The sequence below is a fragment of the Pelophylax lessonae genome (assembly GCF_965119305.1).
Source record: "Pelophylax lessonae genome assembly, chromosome: 13".
NCBI classification, from domain to species: domain Eukaryota; kingdom Metazoa; phylum Chordata; class Amphibia; order Anura; family Ranidae; genus Pelophylax; species Pelophylax lessonae.
The window spans coordinates 161,097,767-161,122,452 of record NC_138780.1 but is presented as its reverse complement, the minus strand read 5'-3'; the positions used below and the strand labels follow the sequence as shown (position 1 = coordinate 161,122,452).

General features: G+C 43.2%; 2 protein-coding genes across 3 annotated transcripts in view; one reads left to right on the top strand and one right to left on the bottom strand.

The window, feature by feature from the left end:
• FANCM (FA complementation group M) overlaps nt 1-24,686 on the bottom strand; it is a 318,993-nt gene that overhangs the window by 206,233 nt on the left and 88,074 nt on the right. The gene's annotated exons all lie outside the window — the stretch shown is intronic.
• Nucleotides 14,317-24,686, top strand: part of LOC309569556 (heme-binding protein 1-like) — a 55,342-nt gene continuing 44,972 nt past the window's right edge. Inside the window, exon 1 of the mRNA XM_082275433.1 lies at nt 14,317-14,984. Coding sequence (XP_082131559.1) covers nt 14,753-14,984 — 232 coding nt within the window. The 5' untranslated portion in view covers nt 14,317-14,752. The remainder of the gene's footprint in view (nt 14,985-24,686) is intronic.

Here is a 24,686-nt window from a genome sequence, read left to right as displayed (position 1 = left end):
AGCCTTTCTTGCTTCCACTGACTACAGTCCAGCCAACTAAAAAAACCTGAAGGACAGTAAACTGGCCCTTTGCTTAGAAACTTTGGAGATTCCTGATCTACGGCAAAGGAAGCAATACAAAGATAGAGATCTGGGGTATGTTTTTTGACAAAAGCTTCTCTTTTTTACATATATTTCTTTTTTTGTATATTATATCTCTCCCATTCTTGGTACTTCTACATCCTCTTTCATATATTGGCATCTAGATGGCGTCAGTGACTGCCGGGTGGGGGCTCCTTCTCTTCTCCTTCTCCTTCGTTCCCTCTTCTCGCTTTCACCTTGGTGGTTCAAGAGGAGGAATGGTGACCAGTATTTTTATGTTATGACTGTTTCCATTCCTTTTGCATATTATGGAGTATTTTACTCACATTAAGTCACAATAAGAATGTGATGGAATTTCCTGTATGTTTTCTAGAAAATGTTATTCTATTTTATAGATTGTGCTGCACCACTCCTTGTAATGTTACCCCTGAAGTCGGAGCTTTTTACATCTGAAACGCGTTGGGACAATTGTGTACAACTGCTCCATGTAATATAATCATTTTGATAAGGAGTATTACTACTTAGATGGGTTTTGGGTTTTTTTTCTTTTGGGGGGGGGGGGGGGGGGAGGGGGAGTAAAATGGTCCCCTTCCCCCCTAACCCGTCCCTCACCATTCCCCTCTCCCCTAAATACTGGGGTATGTTTTTATTTTATTTATTTTTTTGTCGTCTTCTTTCGCTCTCTCTCCACTCCCCTTTTTTTCGATTCTCAGAGACTGTTGACCACACATTCAGTGCTACCTCAAATTCTAATCTACTCTACCTTATCTCACATCACACAACAACCTTTTTTACTCTTGTACGGATCCCAATTCTCACTTGATAGGAAATCTGATTACCCCATTCCTGAAACGGTCATTATCCAAATGTTGTCTATTCAACTAAATCTGGATGGCTTATACGATGGCTATCTCAGAAATGCCCCAAGTTCACCCTTCTAGTCTACTGGCCCTGAGCTATTTGCAGAACTAGGTTCCCTTACAAGAGATTTTGGTGGTCTCTGTAAACGATTATCACCCAACGAGGAGCACCTTCTCTTTTTGTTGTTTATCTCTTTGTTCTCAATCTAGATCTCGCTCTCGCAGATATCCAAATAACTCTGGATATTTATGTTCAGTTAATTGGTTAATTTCTGTTTTGATGTTCTGATGTATTGACCCTTGTAACTTTATGTATGATCATGCATACAATGTATACTCCAAAATTTATCTTGGATATTTTTGTAGCAAAAAAAAAAAAGTCAGTACACAAAAAAAAAAAAAAAAAAAAACTGGTTAACCTTTGTATACATTTTTTTATGGTTACTGATGTGAATAATGATTAATGTAACTTTTTTATAATAAAGTTTGGTACATTTTTACCTCTCCCCTAAAGTCCCAATCCATTGGGAGATATGTTCTTACAAGATCAAGAGAAAGGGAGGAAAAAAATGAGGAGGTTAGAGAATACAAGGAGATGGGAGGATCAAGTGGAAGACCATGTGCCAGGCATCATGGGGTGTGGTGTCCATTTAATCAGCAATGGTGGTCTCTGAATTGTTTGGTGCCCCTATAAGTAATCCAGGTGCTCCATGTAGTAAGGAGTTTGAATATCTATCATATAGTAATGCTCTTCTATTTGAATTAGTTGGTTGAATTTGGCCATCCATTCTAGGGATGCACCTATCTGACTTTTTTGGACCCGATAACGATATCTGGCGTTGTGAAATCGCAGATACCGAAACCGATCCGGAGCTACACACAAAGCAAGCGGCTGCAGTACAGAGCAAAGCCGCTGCTTATGTGTGTGGCTCCTCCATTCACAGGCGGAGTGCATCTGATATCACTCCGCCTGTGAGCCGGACCTATACAGGAAGTAGCGGCTCCCATCCCATACTACTACTACTGCACCTAGTAAAGGATGGCTGAGCCGTTACCAAGCAAAAACCAGATCGGCCAGTGGATCGGTCAATGTTACCGATCCATCTAAAATGGCCATATCGGATCGGTGCATCCCTAATCCATTCTTTTTGGTGTGATTTCTCTTCAGGTTTTTTGCAATCATCATTAACAGCCAAGACAAGGAGTTTAAGTGGTCCTTTTTAGCTGCAGAAACTGTTCCTGAAATTATATATAGTAAAAGATGGAATAGGACCTACCTAAACAAAAAATCTCTTTATTAAATACAAAAAAGAAAGCTCAGGTGGGTGGAGTGAAATGTGTTGGGGGCGTGGTGAGGGTCAAGGCTGAGACTTTTATTCACAATCATATAGCAGGTGTTGACCTAATGTGTGACTGCCACGACACCTAGGCACTGTCTACTATTGCCTGGAGCATAGACAATCTCCCTTCATGGCCACCACTCACAGTGGTGGGCACAGGACTTCACTCCCATACAACCTGAGCCGCTCTCACACATATCCTTGGTTAGCAATATATAGATTCCACCACATGGAGATATCTTCAGTAACTGTCAATGTTGTTAGACTCCAATGTGTTTCAACTCAAATCCAGATGAGGACTCTTTAGGAGTTGAAACGCATCTTTATATGTTATACACTATATTGTCAAAAGTATTGGGACACCTGACTGTCTATGGGAATGTATGACCATTCTTCCAGAAGTGCATTTGTGAGGTCAGGTACAGATGTTGTACAAGAAGGCCTGGCTCGCAGTCTCCGTTCTAATTTATCCCAAAGGTGTTCTATCGGGTTGAGGTCAGGACAGTCAAGTTCCTTCCCCCAAACTCGCTCATCCATGTCTTTATGGACCTTGCTTAGCGCACAGTCATGTTGGAACTGGAAGGGGCCATCCCCAAACTGTTCCAACAAAGATCTTGTTATGCTGACGCCTCAAGAGCTCCCTTCACTGGAATTAAGGGGCCAAGCACAACCCTTGAAAAACATCCCCACACCATAATTCCCCCCTCCACCAAAGGATTTGGACCAGTGCACAAAGCAAGGTCCATAAAACACATGGATGAGCAAGTTTGAGGTGGAGAAACTTGACTGACCTGCACAGAGTCCTGATCCCAACCCGACAGAAGACCTTTGGGGTGATTTAGAGCGGAGACTATGAGCCAGGCCTTCTCGTTCACATCAGAGTCTGACTTCACACATGCGCTTCTGGAAGAATAGTCCAAAATTCCCATAGACACTCCTAAACCTTGTGGACAGCCTTCCTACAAGAGTTGAAGCTGTTATAGCTGCAAAGGGTGGGGCCAACTCACTATTGAACCCTACAGACTAAGACTGGGATGTCATTAAAGTTCATGTGTGTGTATCTTTTGTCTAAAACTTTTTTTTTTTGTATTGAAGAAAGAGATATTTTTATACAAATTTTTGCTGTTTTGGGTACCTATATAAAGTTCAAATCCATATTTTGTATATATCGTTTAACCAGGGATAGATTCCCTGTATAATCCTTTTGCTCTCACCTGACTGTGTAGACACACACACACACACACACACACACACACACACACACATATATATATATGTGTGTGTGTGTGTGTGTGTGTGTGTGTGTGTGTGTGTGTGTGTGTGTGTGTGTGTGTGTGTGTGTGTGTGTGTGTGTGTGTGTGTGTGTGTGTGTGTGTGTGTGTGTGTGTGTGTGTGTGTGTGTGTGTGTGTGTGTGTGTGTGTGTGTGTGTGTGTGTGTGTGTGTGTGTGTGTGTGTCTACACAGTCAGGTGAGAGCAAAAGGATTATACAGTTCCGGATATGATGGATAAAAGTGTGCTGTTCCAGGACCTCTGCACTATATTGCCCATTACCTAGTCTGGATGAGCTAAAGATTAATTTAAGGAATATTAGCAATGCAAGGCAATGCCACTTTACATGTAGTATTGTGCCCATTGCTTCCCATCACCACCAACACTGGCTGCAAACTGAAGAGTATATTTTACGGCACAATTTAAAATTTTTTTCTTTAGTTTTGTGATCAGTAATCTTCTAAGAAGGCCCGTTCTTTTCACAATGCCCTTAGCTGCCTTTAAAAAAAAAGCAAATCTTTGTTTTAATTGCCAGCTTATAATTGGAGAACAGAACTACTACATTGACTATGCTGCAATGCATTCAAAACCCAAAGCTTACTATGTGGATTACATACAGGGCAAAATTATATTAGGATTAGTTTTCTTCTATTGAGAGCTCGAGACAGATGGCTACACATAAATCACAAAATACAACTGCAAGTTTAAAGTGGTTCTAAAGCCCTAAGGTTTTTTAACCTTAAAGTGGAGTTCCACCCACATTTTCATCTTTGCATAAATTTCTTCAATCCAGCAAGTTAAAACATTGGGCTTTTTCTCAGCTTTATATACCTTGTTTCCATGGTGTATTCTTCTAACTTCTTGTTCAGGGCGCCGCAGTGAGGTACGTCATATCCTGCGGCGCATTGGCTCCTGGGAGAGGAGTGTCCTCATTCCCAGGAGTCAGTGGTCATCGCCTTCTGTTAGCATCACATTATTTCCAAACAAGCAATGATGCGATACAAGGCGGTGCTAAGCGCCATTTTTAAAAAGGGCAACCAAGTGTTTGTTGCCATTGTCACTCTCTTGTCTACAGAAGAGGCAGCGGCGGTGGCGGAAGCGGCTAGAGTGGGGATCTGTGCATATATACAAGAGAATAACTGCACTTTTATTTGTAAATATCTACGAGGACATCAGACCATGTAAGATTGAGCATTGTGATGTGCTGGGGACATGTCATTCAAATTGTGATGGGAACCAGAGATACAATAGTGCGCTGTCCCTTGTGTTGTATGCGCATGGGTGAGATCGTGAGGTGCATGCTGGGTAACCAGCAGCACCTATTCCCGGAAGAAAACACTTGTGGGCTTCACATGCCCACAATTAATATGGGAGCGCGCTACCGGGGTATATAAAGGTTTGTTTTTTTAAAAAAAATACTGCAATACTACAGCAACCTTTCATATAATTCGCTTTAACATTTAGTAATAAGAACATCTCAGGTTTCTTTGAAAAAAAAAAAAATACCATTGGAACTCGCTTTAATGCATTCTTGAAAGTAAAAAACCTTCTGTGTTGCAGTATTCCTTCCCCAGTCCCCCCCCCCCCCTATACTTACCTGAGCCTGATCCCAATCCAGCACTGTGCACGAGAGGAGCGGCTCTTGGATCTCCCCCTCCTCACTGGGCTGATGAATAGCAGAGGGAGCCATTGGCTTCCACTGCGGTCAATCAAATCCTGTGACAAAAGAGCAGGGGGCTTTGCTGGGCCGCCCTGTGAGTTTATAGACGCAGACATGGCAGACAGCGGCTTTCTATGTGGGCATTTGCCAGAGAGGAGGAGCCAGAAGTGCTGGCGGGGGACCCCAGAAGAGGAGGATCGGGCTGCTCTGTGCAATAACATTGCAGAGAGCATGTAAGTATAACATGTCTATTTTAATTTTAAAAAGATATGAAGCCGTAATATCACTTTAATGTATAAAAATTCCAGGTACTGCACTGCACAATAATTCTAAAAAAACAATCTTGGGATAAACATGCATTTTTTTGGACAAGCATGAGTTCAATGCACTGCACAGAACTAACGGAGAAGGCCTTTTCTTAGGTGAACAATCAAAAAATCAATTTTGGACAATCTATTTTTACACCAATCCTCCCACCCTCAAGACCAGTCAACCAAGGGGGTACTGCCAAAGTCATACACTGCCTACAGAAATATAATCATTCTGTAACTGCCCACATAAAGCACCAGTTTTCTTCTGTCTAGAAGCGTAGAGAGATATATATATATATATATATATATATATATATATATATATATATATATATATATATATATATATATATATATATATATATATATATATTTTTTTTTTTTTTTTTTATTTTATAATAAAGGATTGTTAACAAATTAGTGTTGCCCTAAATAAAATAAAATTCATAATGAATAAACAGTGAGTCCAAGTGTCAAACTCCTAACACAAGTAAAAAAGTCTAAAAAAAGTTGTGATCGAAATGAAATTTTTTTTCCTATGTTCCAAAATCAAATGGGGTCCCTTCACCTTGTGAATTCACCGCCACCGCCACATACAAGATGTACTCTTACCAGAGGGTATAGAACTCCTATTACAGTAGGTCACAGCAGGCTACTGTGTCTCATCCACTCTCATTTCATCATAGAAAACAATATGGGCCGTTCAGGACCATCCCCAGACGTGGTAACACTTGGCTAGCCTTAAGCTGTCATATCAGGTGGTATGTACCCCAATAAAAGAAATGCCAATAGTGTAAAACCTCTTACGAGCTGCAGTATATATAAATTATTGCACTTACATTATTATACAGGATTTATATAGCGCCAACAGTTTGTGCAGCGCTTTACAATGTGGGGAGAAGACAATACAGTTACAATACAATTCAATACAGGAGCAATCAGAGGGCCCTGCTCGTTAGAGCCTACAATCTAGAAATTACTCCAAATTAAATTTGGCATAAAACAAATCCAGTGCATAAGATGACATGGACATGCCCTACCAGTTTCGTCACAAGAGGACTTCTTCCAGGGCACGAGTGTCCCATTCCGTCATCGCTATATATAATCACCTCTTCCTCACTTTCCAAGCTATGCGTTTCAACCAAATATTCAACCTTTTTTTCTCATAATATAAGGATATCACACCCCATTCTCAATGCAAGAATATCTTACTGTGCCCCCAACTTATGAGGGCGGAGATGGTGAACAAGTATCCCTGGAAGAAAGATTGTGGTTAATTCCGGTAAGGATAATCACAATATTATCAGATATGATATAATTTCCAACCGCAGCTTGGAAAATGGAGGTGGGCCGCACTGAAAGAACGTAAATAACATTTATATATACACTGCAAAAGGTAAAAGTATATCATACACAACACATAAAAAATACAAAATTAAAAATATATTATTAAAATTAAGCTAAAAATAAACACTTGGGACATTTACTAAAACACAATCGGTTTAGGAAAAAAAAAAAAAAAATTAACATCCCAGTCTACATTTAACCCATAAGGGGTATAACTTTTGAGGAAATCGATCCACTTGGTTTTAATTTTAGATAATTCCCTAACTTTGTATGCTCCCTCTCCAATGATGAACCAAATTATAAATTCCAATGAAGAGGGTCCCCACTGGTTCCCTCCCATGTACAAGGTCATAGTGTTGCGAGTTTCGTTGAGTCTGACATTTAGCGAGGGAGTTGTGCAGCCCACATATTGTAACCCACACGGGCATTGAAGTAAATGCACTACGTGTGTGGTGTTCCAGGTGATAAAAGGGTCTAACAGTCTATATTTTTTAGGTAATGTTGGAAGAGAATGCAAGTATTTTTCTTGTCATACATTTATTGAGACTGCATGCCTAGCATCTCCGACATTTGTGGAATCCACTAAGGTTATAAAAGTAGTAAGGTCTGGACGGGGATCAAGAATATTTTGTGCCACTTTTAGCAGGAAAAAGAAAATCTGCTCACTTTCAGTAAAATTACAGTTTTTCCACCATTTGCGATTGGATCTTTCAGGAAAATTGTACTCCATTTTCAATTGTCAAATTATTGCCCAGTTTTCACATCACACTCAACCAAATTCTACTAGTAAGTTGCTTAGCTTCCATTGATTACTTATGAATGTACAGTATGTGCAATTCCAGACAAATAAAAAGTGGTTTAACTTGACCAAAAATTGGCATTCGTAGTGCCAGTTTTACCAAGATTTTATTTCCAACATGGTTTTGAGATAAAAAAAAACACCACGACTGGTTGCTAAGGCTTGCAAGCTTTCCTGGCTACAGTTTCTACTGATCAGCTGCAGTGAATTCGGTCATATCTGTGTATTAATACCATTTATTAACGTGTTAATAGATCTGTTTACGTACAATAGTGTTTGCCGACAGAGCAAGTCACTTCCTACGCCAGTACTTCCGCAGAACACAGTTCAGGAAAATCTTTATTTAGCACACCCAAGATATAAATTCCCAGGGACAGAACAATGGAAATGTGAATATCTACCGTGACTTTTCTGATTCCCTGAGAGATATGTAGCTCCTTTTATCTATGAATCAAATAAAATACATCCTTATTTTTGTTTAGATTGCTGTCCATCTATGTTCATCCTTCCCCTTTTTCAGCCGGTCAATGACTCTTGTATCTGGAGGATTCTCTGCAACCTATTAGGCCGTTATATGCAGTATTTAAAGCGGTAGTATCCCGCTTTTTGACACTTTTACCTACAGGTAAGCCTATAATAAGGCTTACCTGTAGGTACAAATATCATTTCCTAAACCGGCACGGTTTAGGAGATATTTGCAGCGCGAGCGGCGCATGCGCTCTGAAGGTCCGGGGGGACCTTCAATTATGTTTGCTGGGAGCTTGCCGGAAAATCACTCCCGCGCGCATTCATCACGCCGGAGCCGTCTCTTCCGGCCAATCACCGCGCCGGAGCCGGCGAACCCGGAAGAGACGGCGAGGGATCATGGCAGCGCCCGCAGCGATGTCCGGGGGTCCGTGTCGGGGCTTCGTTCTAAGGTAAGTTACACATAATGGGCTAGTATGCGATGCATACTAGCTCATTATGCCTTTGTCTTGCAGGTTTTTTTTTTTTTTTTTTTTTATAGGGTTTACAACCGCTTTAAAGAGACTTAGAATAGTTATTGGGGCCTGAATAATACTGCAGGACTTAAAGTGGTTGTAAACCCTTACATATTCCTAGTGAAGTGACTGGCCTCAGGTGAAACGCAGATGAAACAAATCCTCCTACATAAGTTGTACATATTTATCTGCAGTCTTCTCTACACCTGATACAAGTCCAGCATTTGTAAAGCTTGTCTGAGAGTTCAGAAAAAAAGGAGCAGGGAGCTGAAATAACACTCTGCAAAGATCAGTGAGCGGATTGGAGGAAAGCCATACACACACACTCACTACACAGCACACGGGAACAAGCTGACGCTGTCATTTAGCTGGAAATCACTCTGTCTCCTTTTTTCTCTTAATGTCAGGAAAACTTGTAAGCAGTGATTCATGCTGATAGAGGAACAAAGCAGCAGACAGAAATGACACTTAAGGCCCGTACACACGTACCGATTGTCGGCCGTAAATATTCGGCCAACGTCCGATCGGCCCGATTGTCGGCTTGTTAGTATGATGATTTCACAACCGACTGCGACTTTTCGGCTGAACAAAATCTGGTGTGCAGGCTATAAAATTTTTGTAGGCCAACAAAGAACGGCCAATTGTTCGTCAGTCAGTACAGATTTCGGCCGACAAAAAGCAGATGAGCAAGACTGGGCATGCTCAGAGAAGAAAAAACACACGGAAAGTAAAAATATAAAATTATATCATAAGACTTCAGATTCTGGCAGGACCTATACGAAAATGGTAAAGCTATGAAAAGCTGAGTAAAGATTTGCTTTAGCATAACCAGCAAGTGAAGGAGACTGCTTGAACATCCCATATCTTTACATTGGCACTGTAAAGTTTTGGGTTTTTAAACACGCATCATTTTCGGACTCGGAAACATTTCCTAGCTTTGGACTAGCACCTCATTTGGATATGAATGTGGCTCTTTGACCTGAAAGTGCAGTCATGTTCACCCTTGATGGCTGTGCGGTGACTGAAAACAAGGGCTTTAGCTCAAATCTGGGTCACATGCCCAAGGCAGTCCGCCCTAAGAAAAATAGCTGGGATGCCGCTGCAGGAGTTTTAATGACTACATAAAGCTATGAACAGCATACAGCACAAGGCCGGGTTCACGCACTGTTGCGAGGCCAGAAACCCTGCGATTCAGGGCCGATTCCTGTATCACAATAGAATCGCACAGTGATTTACACTGAGATCTGCAAATCGCTGGGGGTGTCAATGTAAAGGTAATGACACCCCCTTCTGAAGGGTTCGCAGATCACAATGCAAACAGAAATAGTGCAGGAATCACATTGCATAGGTGTGAACCCCCATGTTGCAATCCGTGCAATGCCATTTCAGCTATATAAACTTTTGGCTGAAATTCTATCATATTCACACCAAAATGGTGCAAGACCCTTTTTTTGGTTCACACTGGAATTGGATTGCATGGGAGTTCACACCTATGCGATTCAATTCATGCACCATTTCACACGATCCCATCGGGGGGAGGGGGTTGTAACTTTACATTGACACCCCCAGTGATTCACAGATCACAGTGTGAACCACTGTGCGATTCTGGAGCAATGCGTGAACTGGCACTGAACCGCAGGGTGTCCCGCTTTGCACCAGTGTGAACCGGGACTTCAAACTACAAGAAGGTGTTGGAAAGCAACTTAAGGTGACCATCACAGTCAAGCAACAGTCTACAAAACAAATACCTGTGATTGTCCAGGGAGTACAAAAATCCCCATAAGGATTTAACAAGCAATTTTACGAGCAGATTTTAATTTACCTAGTTGACATGCACAACATATAGCTAACTGAGCCAATTCACAAAGACCAATAGCAACCATTGCTATAGGTTACTGTACTACTGTACTACACCAATGTTGCAATACATTACATGATATTAAATCAGAATTCCACCCCAAAGGGGAAGCTCCCCTTGTTTGCTCCCCCCCCCCCCCCCGGTGCCAAATCTGGCACCTTTCGGGCGGGGGGGAGAGGGTACCTGGTTTTGACAGGTACCTGCCCCCACCTTCCTGGTGACTTCCCCATGGTGAAGTCACTCAGAAGTTTGGCCCCCCTCCCCCACCGCCAGGCCATTCACAAAAGCAAGCGCGCTTCACGCATGCACAGTGGGGAGCCAGTTGTAAAGCCGCAAGGCTTTACTGACGGTTTCCCTTGCAAGAAACCGCAGCACCCGAGAGCAGATTGAAAAATCGTCTGGGTTGAAGACACAGCTGGATTTGTGGACATTGATATTAAAAGATATTAAAAGTCAGCAGCTTTTTTCTGAAGGAGCCTGGAGCTCCTCTTTAACCACCTCAATACTGGGCACTTTCACCCCCTTCTTTCCCAGACCAATTTTCAGCTTTCAGTGCTCTCCCACTTTGAATGACAATTACTCAGTCATGCTACACTGTACCAGAATTAAATTTTTATCATTTTGTTCCAACAAATAGAGCTTTCTTTTGTTGATATTTATTCATCACTAGGCTTTTTATTTTTTGCGATATAAGCGAAAAAAGAGCAACATTTTTGAAAAACTTTTTTGACTTTCGCTTTCAAAAGAAATCCAATAAAATCAAATTTTGTCAAATTTAGGCTGGAATGTATTCTGCTACATATCTTTGTTAAAAAAAAAAATCCTGATAAGTGTATGATAATAGGTTTGTGTGAAAGTTATTGAGTCTACAAGCTAGGCTACGTAACAGTGAAAATTGATCAATCCTGATGTACTGATTACCTATCTTATTTCTTGAGGCTCTAAAATGCCAGGACAGTACGAATACCCCCCAAATGGCCCCTTTTTTGTAAAGATGACAGTCCAAGGTATTTAGTAAGAGGCATAGTGAGTTTTTTGAAGTTGCAATGTTTTGCCCACAATAGTTTGGGTAATGAAGAATTCAGTTGGACAGATGTGCGACAGGTGTTTTTTCACTGTGTTGGGGGCACTAGCTGGGTATAATCAGTGTCTAAAAAGCAGAAAGTGCTGTAAACTCACTGATCCCCAGGCTGGAAGCACAGATCCGCTCTCCTTCTCCTCACTGACAGGCTCTAAGTAAGGAGAAGCAGAGCTGATCGCCGGTACAACGGCTGTGTTTACATTACATGACGGCCGTGATTGGACACAGACGTCATGTGATCAGGAGGGCCAATCACAGAGCCCTCCTGCCGAGTGGTGTTGCGCTATGTCTGGGGGATGCGGGCATGTGGCCACACGATCTCGCTCCTTCTGAAGGACGTTTAGGAATGTCCACTCGAAAGGAAAAAGCGCCCACCCGGCCGTATATGTGCAGTGGCCAGGTGGAAGAAGATAAAGGAAGGGAAATAATTAATGAAGTACTGAAAACAATCATGTCCCTCAAAATTCTCCCAGCCTGCTGGACGCAACTATCTCTTGAGCATAGTTATTATACATGTGTGATTCGTTAAGAACTGAAATTAAGAGAAAACGTTATGCGGAGATTCAGAATTATCCAAATCTCAGAATCCCAAAAGTATCAAATTTTACCTAATCCAAAATAAATTTGCTGTTTTCGTTATAATTTATTTGAATTCATTTGTTCCATTCGGATGACAGGACGCAATAGTTTGGGCCATTTGTTAATGCTTGAAACATCATAACGAATGATCAAAAATGGATTCAGATCCATTTGTTTTTATTCCAGTGAGTGTAGCGATAATATTCTAAATAAGAAAAAATGTTTGAACTTGAGAGACCTTTCATTTAGATTGTATGTACGCAATTCCAGTCTATATCATCCAATGAGCTCATTCCATTTCTCTTTGTGGGTTGGACTAGCAGGGATGACTTAAGAGTCCATAAGTAATCCCTAAAATAATAAACTAACACTGTAAAAAGAATTTAGCCAATCTTCCGAAATAACTTTTGAAAAATACGAATCAATTCGGAATATACAAAACAAATCCGAATGTACGAAACGAACTCCAAAAACAAATCATTCTAACATAATGAATAGGAAATAACAAAATTATTAAGGGCTCATGCACACTGCATCCCAAAAGTCAAAGAAGCGGCTCCTACAGGCTTTTGAGTTCCTCTTTTTTTTTGCTTGGAAACTCCCCTCCATGTAAACCAATGTGTCCATGCACACTAATGGACCTTTCACATGGGCTTTCCAATCAGGTCTGCCTGTCAGTTTTTCAGGCGGACCTGATCGGATGCTCCATGCACCTCTATGGAGCAGCGTATGTCGATCCGATCCTGTCCATGAAATCCGGACAGATGGAAACCCTATTTTCCATCCGTCTGGAGGATTGGATGAAAATGGACAGGCAGTCCATTTTCATCCGATCTCCCATAGAGGAGTGCGGGAATCTGACAGCTCCGTCTCTGCACAGTAAAGCTGGATACACACTATCCAACTTTTGTGGTTAGATTTCCTTCAGATTTACCTTTTCTATGTAGTTTAAGGGCCTGCCAGATTGCATACAAATTGAAAGTGTTTAGGTTTGACCTCATATTATATGGTTTTGGTAAGTCTAAAGGAAAAAAAGTCTTCAGAAAATCTTATAGTGTGTGTATGGCCCATAACCGGAGACGGACCTGTTACCCACCTGCTCAGTGGGCATCAGTGATTCGATCCCTGCTGAGCAAAACGGAGTCTGCTGGGCGGAAAGCCCACGTGAAAGGACCCTATGGCTTTTTCAGGCATTTACAAGCATTTGCTCTTCCACGCATATAAAAAACGGTTCGGAATTAGGTTATCATTCACAACTTCTGACAATAGAAATGGCAAAAATTGCGTACCGTACCGCTTAGTGGAAATGAGGAATAATTGCTCAAAAAAAAAAAAAAGCTCAAAAGTGCACACATCGAAAAAAAGAAAAAAATGAATGAGCTGCGGGTAGGGTTTGTGGAGAAAAAAAATACTTATGCTCAAAAAAAGCTCAATAAAAACAGGAAAGAGCACAAAAAGCACAAGCTTCTTCAAGCTTTTTAGTTAGAGAAATAAAAGCTCAAATGCCTAAAAAAAAAAAAAACAGTTCGGTTTTTTTTTGTTGAGCTGCAGTGTGCATGAGCCCTTCTGGATGCATTCGACATGAAACTAATTTTTCTGTCGTGCTCATCCCTAGTTGCTATAAAAAAATTGGAGGAAGAAAAAAAAAAAAAAAGTGCCTGGTTTAATTATCCGGTTAACAACAAGTTTTAATACCTTTCATGAAGATCAAAAAAAAAGGGGAAAAAAATGGCCCATGCATGGACGGCCTTAGTTAATGTTTTGCAATTCAAAGTGCAAAAACTGCATGCTTTGCCACGCCTGGGTATAGGATTACGCGGCACGACAATGTGGTTGGAGGTAGACAGACTATCTACATGTAACCGAAGAGGCAGAACGAAGTTAGGGTGAGGCTGGTCCAGAATCTCCGGTGGCTTCAAGACAAGAAATTCCCCTTTGTATGTTGACAATTTTCAAGTCATGGATTGAATGACAGCTCATCAGTGGCTGTACACAAGCAAGCACATTGCACTGACACAAACACACGTCAGTATCTACAGGGATCTGGCACGAGAACAGTTAAATGTGCAGTTGACAGCGTTCTCCTCCTCCCCCCACCTGACTGAGAGCATGTGTGTCTGTATGTATGTGCCTCTCCCCTCCCTCAAGGGCTTCCTACCCGCCTCCTCTAAGCTCAGCTTTTAAAAGCAAGCTACAAGTAGAGACAGCAGCAGACAAGGCTGCTAAAGTCCGCTTTACTTCCAGTGACCAGAAGAAGTGTGCGGATGAGGTGCTCCAGTATATAGAGCAGTGCCGGGACAACCAAAACTGCAGAAAACTTTTCTGTAGGTTCACCTACTGAGCAGTGCTGCATTCTGGGTAAGCCGAGTCGTTTTAGGCACAGGAGTTTCAAACCAAAAGTTGGCAGCACTGGATCTTTTTGATGGTTTTGGTAGCCTTTAGCGCTCTACCAACACAGCTGTAAACTTTAGTAGCATTTAGCCTGAGCTCCAAGTTGAGACCAGCTCTAGGCTATAGTTGAGTTTAGGGTTCTAGGTGAAGAACTGGATTCCCAGCTAAGCTAGACGTTCATACTTGTGGACCACCATGCAGCGTGAAGGATGCAGGATGAGTGGAGGGGTCCAGGAGCCCCCCATGGCTGGGATGATCACTTTAGATGACCTGGACAACATGGCCGATGATCTGGGCTCAGATTCTGCTTATAACAGTAACGGGAGCGTAGAGGAAGAAGCGGAGCCCATGGAAGATGGCGAACAGGACAGACTACTGAATTACTGGCAAACCGTAGCCAGAGGACATCAGGTGGAGGTGCCAAATGGTAAGAACCATCGTGTCATGTTTTTAGGAACTACTTTGGTGTTTTAGCACATCCATACATTTATGCACTGTTGCAAATACAATGTATTGTGATGACAACAAAAATGTCATCCCTGCTAGTCCAACCCACAAAGAGAAATGGAATGAGCTTATTGGATGATATAGACTGAAGTTGCGTACAATCACAAAGATTATCGTTGCACCGATACCGGTATCAGCGTCAATACTAAGCATTTATACTTGTACTCATGCAAATTTTCTGATTCTAAAGTCGATACCTTCAAGTCCACATATATGCGAATTGGATGCATTGGATCGCATCCGATTCGTATGACATGTGAACCTGCAGCCTTTTCAATGGATTCGGTTCACATATGTGTGGTCCGGTACGATTTTGAAAAAAGGTTCAGGTGTGATTTCCATTGTCCTACACTTTGAAAATTTGTACCTGTTGCTTAACCAAGTTGCACGAGGAGGGGTAAAACCCCGCTGTCAAAACCGGACCGCACATATGTGAACCCAGTACATGACACTAACAATAGGCATCAGTAATTAGTATCAGCGAGTACTTGAGAAAAAGTATCAGTGCTCAGTCAAAAAAACTGGTATCTGTGCATCCCTAACAAATATTTTTTGGTTCTTTACGCAAACACTTTGTCATGTATAAATATTCATGTCGTCTCAACCTGGATTATGCCAAACAGATTAGAGAGCATCAATGGGATGCTCTCTATTCAGGACCACATAAATGTGTACTCGTTGTGCAGTCTCAAGTACAGGATAAAACGGTTAACTGCATTGCTGGCATACTTCTGGTGCAGTGTACGCATGGCATGACAACAGTACCAATGTGTCATTGTCTACATTCCATTATATGCTGGAAAATCATTTCCATGTGATACTAAAGAATTAGATGATACTGCTACAATAAATTGTATTCATGTGACCAGTATATCATAACCCCCAATGTGACCAGTATATCATAACCCCCAACGTGACCGATACATCATAACCCCCAACGTGACCAGTACATCATAACCCCCAACGTGACCAGTACATCATAACCCCCAACGTGACCAGTACATCATAACCCCCAACGTGACCAGTACATCATAACCCCCAACGTGACCAGTACATCATAACCCCCAACGTGACCAGTACATCATAACCCCCAATGTGACCGGTATATCATAACCCCCAATGTGACCGGTATATCATAACCCCCAATGTGACCAGTATACCATAACCCCCAATGTGACCAGTATATCACAACCTCCAATGTGACCAGTGTATCACAACCCCCAATGTGACCAGTATACCATAACCCCTAATGTGCCCAGTGTATCATAACCCCCAATGTGACCAGTATATCACAACCCCCAATGTGACCAGTATATCACAACCCCCAATGTGACCAGTATATCACAACCCCCAATGTGACCAGTGTATCATAACCCCCAATGTGACCAGTATACCATAACCCCTAATGTGACCAGTGTATCATAACCCCCAATGTGACCAGTATACCATAACCCCCCCAATGTGACCAGTATACCATAACCCCCAATGTGACCAGTGTATCATAACCCCCAATGTGACCAGTGTATCATAACCCCCAATGTGACCAGTGTATCATAACCCCCAATGTGACCAGTGTATCATAACCCCCAATGTGACCAGTATACCATAACCCCCAATGTGACCAGTATACCATAACCCCCCCCAATGTGACCAGTATACCATAACCCCCAATGTGACCAGTGTATCATAACCCCCAATGTGACCAGTGTATCATAACCCCCAATGTGACCAGTATACCATAACCCCCCCCAATGTGACCAGTATACCATAACCCCCAATGTGACCAGTGTATCATAACCCCCAATGTGACCAGTGTATCATAACCCCCAATGGGACCAGTGTATCATAACCCCCAATGGGACCAGTGTATCATAACCCCCAATGGGACCAGTGTATCATAACCCCCAATGTGACCAGTATACCATAACCCCCCAATGTGACCAGTATATCCTAACCCCCAACGTGACCAGTATATCCTAACCCCCAACGTGACCAGTATATCCTAACCCCCAACGTGACCAGTATATCCTAACCCCCAACGTGACCAGTATATCCTAACCCCCAACGTGACCAGTATATCCTAACCCCCAACGTGACCAGTATATCATAACCCCCAATGTGACCAGTATATCATAACCCCCGATGTGACCAGTATATCGTAACCCCCAATGTGACCAGTATATCCTAACCCCCCAATGTGACCAGTGTATCATAACCCCTAAAATGAGTAACACATTGGGGGAGATTTACTAAAACTGGAGCACTCAGAATCTGGTGCAGCTGAGTATGGTAACCAATCAGCTTCTAAGTTCAGCTTGTTCAAAAACCTGGAAGCTGATTGGTTACTATGCACAGCTGCACCAGATTCTGAGCACCCCAGTTTTAGTAAATCAGCACAGTTGCTGAGTGATTAATACTTCCGTCTAGCAGCAATAGAGTCATTGGTTCAAATCCCAACCATGAGGCTGAGTTCACACTAATGTCATTGCAGACATCGCATGTGATTCGCACTGCATTCCTGTGCACATCACATGCAATGTGGTGTTTGTATGGCTGAGATCGCATCGCATTCACACCAAAATGGAGCTGGACCCTTTTTTGTCCGCCCTGGAATCAGATCAGATGGGTGTTGAGACGCATGTGATCCGATTCCACAGTTCACACTGTGTTCTGTGAACTGATTACTTTATATTGACACCAGCAGCAGAGTGCAGTGTGAACTGCCTGCGATTCTCATGCGGTGCAGGAACCCGCACCGGAATTGCTGTGGCTCCCACATCGGACCAGTGTGAACCTAGCCTGACACTACCTGCCTGGAGTTTGCATGTTCTCCCTGTGCCTGCATGGATTTCCTTCGGTTGCTCCGGTTTCCTCCCACACTCCAAAGACATGCTGGTAGGTTAATTGGTTGCTGTCTGAACTGGCCCTCGTATGTGTATGTATGACTGGGTTAGAGACCTTAGATTGTAAGCTCTTGAGAGCAGGGACTGATGTTATTGTACAATAGATGTGTAAAGTGTTGCATAAATTGACGGCGCTATAAAGGTACCTGAGAGAAGCAAAAATATCCCCCATTATTTTACATGATAATATACACACAGAGTACACAGAGCAGAACTATGGGACCACTCCTGAGAATGCTAGATGCCTGCCTGACTCTGGATTCAATACTTTGAGTCACTTTATCTGGCCATACACGGTTAGATTTTCATGCGAACATTTACACGAAGATTCTTCATCAGATTATTTGATAAAACGAATCAGCGACTATACACATTTCCTGAAGTTTTGGTTCAGCTGCCATGACAATGTTGCGAAATGTAACATTCAAGTTCAGAATGGACAGAAGTGAATGAGATTCTAAACAGGAATCACATTAAAGTGGTTCTAAAGGCAGAAAGTTCTCTGCATTGAAAAAGGGACCTTTTACAAAGGCTTTCCGACTGTCAGTTCTTCAGGAGGACCCGAATGGATGCTCCATGCACCTCTATGGAGCAGCGGAGGTCAACGGTGACATCACCACTGACACCCGCTGCTATACGATCTGATCTGGTCCATGAAATCCAGATGGCTGAAAACCCTATTTTCCATCCGTCAGGAGGATTGGATGAAAAACGGACAGGCGAGGGGAGCAGAGGATCATAGAAGTGAGCGGAGATCTGACAGCTCCGTCTCACTACAGTGAGCGGAGTTGGACCTATCATACGCTTGCTCAGCGGGGTTTGGCAGATCGATACCCGCTGAGCAAAAACAGAGTCCGTCGGGGCGGAAATCCCATGTGAAAGGACCCTAAGGCAAAAATCCTTCTGCAAGCAGCTTCCCCCCACCCTCATACTTACCTGAGCCTCATCTTGATCCAGCGATGTGCACAAGAGCAGAGGCCCTCTACCTACTCATTGGCCCAGACACAGCTGCAGGAGTCATTGTCTCATGTTGCTGTAAATTACAGCCAGGGAGGAGGGGGTGGGGCCAAGCCAAGCTCTGTGTGTCTTATAAACACAGAGGCGGCTCGGGAGGAACCACACACAAGGGCCCCCATAGCAAGCTGCATGATAGGACTGCACTTGCAGGGAACAGGAGTCAGGAGTGCCGGCAGGGGACCTAAGAAGAGGATTGGGGCTGCTCTGTGCAAAACTATTACAGAGCAAATACAACAGGTTTGTTACTTATATAAAATATATATATAAAGATGTGCAACTTTTGAGTGCAACTTTATTATCATTGGCCAAAGATGCATCAAACAACTGTTACACAACATGTACATCATTCAGGTGCAACTTTCACGCAACTTTTGAGGGTTTACATTGCAGTCTATAGTACTAAAAAAGGAGAAGTACAGTCAAAGCTCATTTGGCTGTACTCCTGTGGATCACATGAGTTTAGTGCTTTCTGCACTCCTGGGACCTGTTTTCACCAGACAGTGGGCTAAAGCTCACTGTCCGCTGACTTCACAGAGCCGGTTCAGGCTCAGGAAAGATCAGGACCCTATGGTCGGGATCTGCCCAAATGCCTAGACCGGCACCAGGCTAAGCCTCTCAGCGAGCCACTGAGAGCCTGAGCCAGCTGCTCCCGCTCCCCTTCACAGCCCAGCGTTGCAGTGAGTGCGGATGACAGTCACCGGCTCTCTGCTCAGGGAGCCCTTAGAATCAAGCGATCGGCTCGGTTCTCAGTGTTAGAGCCAGCGGGGGACCGATGCTGCATCCAGTTTGGCAAGTATTATTCTGAACAAAAAAAAAAAAAAACAATTCCCATACTTCTCCCATAAGTCGTATAAAAGTCAGACCAAAGTAGCAAGTCTCACATATTTAAACGGTTGTCATTGAAAAACATGGGTGCAACTTGCCATGTGACTTTGGACGCTAAAATCACATGACAAGTCGCACGAGTGAGAATGGAGTCTTACCGTTGAGAGCTGAATTCAGGAAGAAAAGCCAGCCAGCCTGAGTAAAATCACCCTGTGCCATTAGTACAGTGACACTGTATTAGTGTCACTGGTGATATCAGAGTCAGTTAGCTTCCCTCCAAGCCAGTGTCAATGCCAGTCCCCGATTGCCCACCACACTATTACAGACACTTTAAGTCGCTGATCACCGCCATTACTAGTCTAGTGTCTGTCCTGGTCTGTATCCTGGTCACGGTCAGAATTATACTAGTTTCCCCAATACTATAGTGTACCCAAAGAGGCAGCGTTGCCAAGATCAGCCCGATCACTGCCAGCACTTGGGACATGTAGCAGAATTCATTTTGGCCTAAATAAATGAGAAATTTGATTTTATTGGATAGGTTTTATAGCAAAAAGTAGCAAATATTGGGGGCTTATTTTCTAAATTCTTTTTGTCGTTTATGTAATCCAGTGGTGATCAAATACCACCAAAAGAAAGCTCTATTTGTGTGAAAAAAATGATATACATTTCATTTGCGTACAGTGTTGCATGACCGCACAATTGCCATTTAAAGTAGCGCAATGCTGAATAGCAAAAAATGGTCTGGTCATGAAGGGAGTAAAACCTTCTGGAGGTGGTTAACTTGGCGTTAATTTGATAAAAGCACCATGTATCTTTTGTATATTTATATTAGGGATGCACCGAAATGAAATTCTTGGCTGAAGCCGAAGCCGAATAATAATAAAATGTTTGGCCGAAGGCCGAATACCGAACGCGGTGTTTCGCATTTTTTCCATTTATTTTGCCAATTTTTTGTCCTCTCTCTTGTCCTCTCGTGTCTCTCTCTCTCTCTCTCTCTCTCTCTCTCTCTCTCTCTCTCGTCCTCTCACTCTCTCTCTCTTGCCCTCTCATGTCTCTCTCTCTTGTCCTCTGTCTCTCTCTCTTGTCCTCTCATGTCTCTCTCTCTCCCTAAATGTTACTGTAGGGAATGGGATTCAGTGCACACTGCAGCCTTGTACCATAGGGTTAATGTTAGTGACACTGTAGGGATTGGGAAGGATGCTGGGAGTGGAAATCAGGAAGCATGCAGGCAGCCTTGTAAATTTTAATTGCAGATACAGGGCACTGGGCAGGTCAGGGTTAATGTGGTAACATCAATTACTCAGTGACAGTCAGTCAGTGTCAGTGTGGACTCGATCAGATTATACAGTGACAGACAGTCTCTCATAGTGGTGGTAGTAGGAGGCTGGAGGTAGACTAGTAGGAGCCTGGAAAGGAGCACAGCCGCATACATACATTACTCACTCGTGCACTGCAGCCCGCCCCACACATTCAGTGAGTCTAAAGCCCCGTACACACGTACCGATGGTCGGCATACAAATGTTCCTCTTTTCTCCCCGGGATGTCGGTGTCTGCTGAAAAGTGCAAAGACAGCACAAGGACAGCACAAGAATTTTGTCCGCCGACTGCAGAAGTGATGTCATGTAATGGTTAACTTTCCCTGTGTTTTCTATTTTCTGAGCATGCCCAGTCTTGCAAATCTGCGGTCTGTCGGCCGAATTGTGTACTGACAGGCGAACAATCGTCCGTTCTGGTGTCGGCATACAAATATTTTCATGTTTGCAAGAAAGACTTTTGTCCGCGGATTGTGCGCAGACATCTGTCGGAGGCACCATACTAACACGCGTACAATCGGCAGATCCCTCGTCCACCGACGTTTGTATGCCGACGATCGGTACGTGTGTACGGGCCTTTACTCTCCTCCCTAGTTTTTTCAATGGCACATTCAGGAAGCCAATCACGCCGTGAGTAGCGGCACAGCGGAACCAATCCGGTGTGCAGGCACGCGTGATTGGTTCGCTGTGCAGCTAATCACGGCGTGATTGGCTTCCTGAATGTGCCATTGAAAAAACTAGGGAGGAGAGTAAGACTCACTGAATGTGTGGGGCGGGCTGCAGTGCACGAGTGAGTAATGTAATGTATGCTCATCGCTGAAGTGTCCCGGCTTCACGGAAGTCTGAGAGTCCTCCTGTCCTCCTCCGAGTCCCTTCCCCCTGTAAATATCGTGACCTCGGCGATATGAATATCGCCTACGGCCACAGAACGATAGTCGATATCATATCGACTATCGTTCAGCCCTATTATTCGGCACAAAATTATTCGGCCTTTTGACTTATTCGGCCGAACACCGAAAGTGCTATTTTTTCTATTTTCGGCCGAATAATGTTCGGCCGCCGAACATTCGGTGCATCCCTAATTTATATATTATTAATTTCCAATAAAACATAAAATTCCAGGTCATTACAAAAATCAGCAATTCTATAAAAACATTATTAGTCTTAGAAGCGCTGCCCAAAAAAAAAAAAAACCCTCCTATTTAAATTCTCCAGTATCCTCCTTCCATCTTCGAAGAAACCCCCTCTTTCCTCCTTCCATCTATGAAGAACCAGGCTCTTATGCTTTATATCTTCTTACCCTAACTCAGACCTCAAGGGTCCAGGAAAGATTTTACTCCTAGGCTGTATCCCCCCGTTGACTGCACTGCAGACACCCATCATCTTTATATAAGCCTTCATTTTTTTTTTTTAAAACGTTATCCAGATATATCCTAATATTTCCCCACAGGAATCCTCTACTGCCGATATAATTTCTTCTATAGATCTCACCCAATCTACCCAATCCCTCATACTCGGGGCTTCTTGCGCTCACCAAAATGCCGGTATCAGGCTTTTAGCAGCATTCAATAGGTGAGGCACTAAAGTGTTTTTATATACGGTCACCTTTTTCCTCCGTATTGTGAAACAAGCATGTCCAAGGTATATGGGGGGTGATATGGCCCACAGGGACCACCAGACCGATGAGGGGGGTGCCTAATGGGAAGGAAGGGAACCCAGGGGTCCACATCCACCCCAAAACCTTCCAAGGGGAGAGGGGGGCAGTCACTTACCATACCAGAAACCAGACGGGCACCGCTCCAGACAGAACTTCCTCTCCATCGAAATGGGGGGGGGGGGCTGTCGGCCAGGAGAACGATGTGACTCGGGCCGAGACCCGGTCGTATTCCACCCTTGCGAGGCGTTTAACTTGCAGGCCAGTCCCCGTCTGGTGGGGCTATGTCGCAGCCAACCTAAGGTCTGCGCACGCTCACTGGTCAGACTGGGGTGACCACTGGATCTAGATTATCCAGCCCATCACCCAGTCTAGCAGTTGAGTGTAGATCTCACAGGAACAAACAAAGATAGGAAAAGGTTCAATTTAAAAGGAAAAAAATAGCCAGGAGAAAAAATTGCCAGGACCAGAGATCCCAATAAAGAACTAGGTCCTTACTCCAGATTAGGCAGACAAAAACTGAGTACCCCTGGAACTGCCCATAGGCATAGCCAGACTGTTTTCGGCCTAGTGTCCTACTCCTGTAGGGAGCAGTATAACCCAATGGTTAAGAAGATCAGGAGCTGTGTCCGTCAATGAATGAAAGAAATCTGCATTCCCGGTCAGTATTTTGTGCCAATATGCGCATATGAGCATAAATGTAAATTTATTTTCCCTAGGAATGTATTGTGTAGGCAAATTCACGCATAAATACGTGCAAAATGAACGCACATTATGAATGAACGCAAATGAAATGAATGCAAAAAAAAAATTCCTGTCTCTGAGTCCTCCGACAGTCGCCCCCGCCCCTCTATTGGGGTTCTTCTAGACTTAACTGCTTGCTACCAAACTGAGTTGGGATGGCTGATTGCAGGGGGGTATTGGACCAGTGGGACAGCCCCCATAGGTGTGTCTATGTAAATGCTTTGTTTTTTAACAAGTCTTATGCCTAGTTACTCCTGTAGAGATGAAGTCAATACCCCATTGGTGAAGACTGTATGAGTGGGCAGCAACTGTCGGAGGACGTAAGAGAAAAGCAGATGCTCAACCATCAGTACCATGTGCAAGAGGCCTTTAAAGATCTAGTTCCCCAGATATAAACAGGAAACATCAGACACCATGAGATCGTTCTGCTTTAAAATAGGATTTCATGCACATCTATTCCCAGTCACAATAGCCCTTTAAGCCTCTTCAAGAACACTCAGAAGCATCAAAGCAGGTAAGGTTGGTTATCCTCTATAGTACCACCGGTCTGTCTGGTAGTAAAGCCTCCTACACACTACAAGTTAAACAGAGGAGTTAAGGAGTTGAACGAAAAAAAAAAAAAAAAAAAAAAAACGGAGCTGCTGTAACTAACAATCTGATGTTAGTACAGCGACCTCCTTCGCTGTGCTATGGTGTTCTGACAGAGGGATTGCCACAACTTAACCCCCCAGGTCAGTGCTCAGCCATTGGCACAGCGCTCTCACCCCATTTTCGCCTTCTGTTGGACTAACTGCCGTACACACGGGCCGAATGTCGGCCACTTTAATTTGAACCTACTTCATGATGCCCAACATTCAGCCCGTGTGTACTAGGCTTAGGGTCCCACATATTATGATGGGCAATTGCCAAAATAAATCACACATAGCCTGTATAACACCATATTGTATAAGCTACATGGGTGGTATGAGGCTTTTACAATTGTGGTAAAGCATACAAACTGAAATATTAGCAAATAGTGGAGCGCTACCCAAAAATTTTAATATACTCTTACAAACTTCCAAAAATTAGGTAAACCTAAATTAACAACAAAATAATGTTATCTTCAAATACACAAATTCAGAAACAAACAATAAATTTAAATCTGTGAGTCCTTGGTAAAGTGGCAT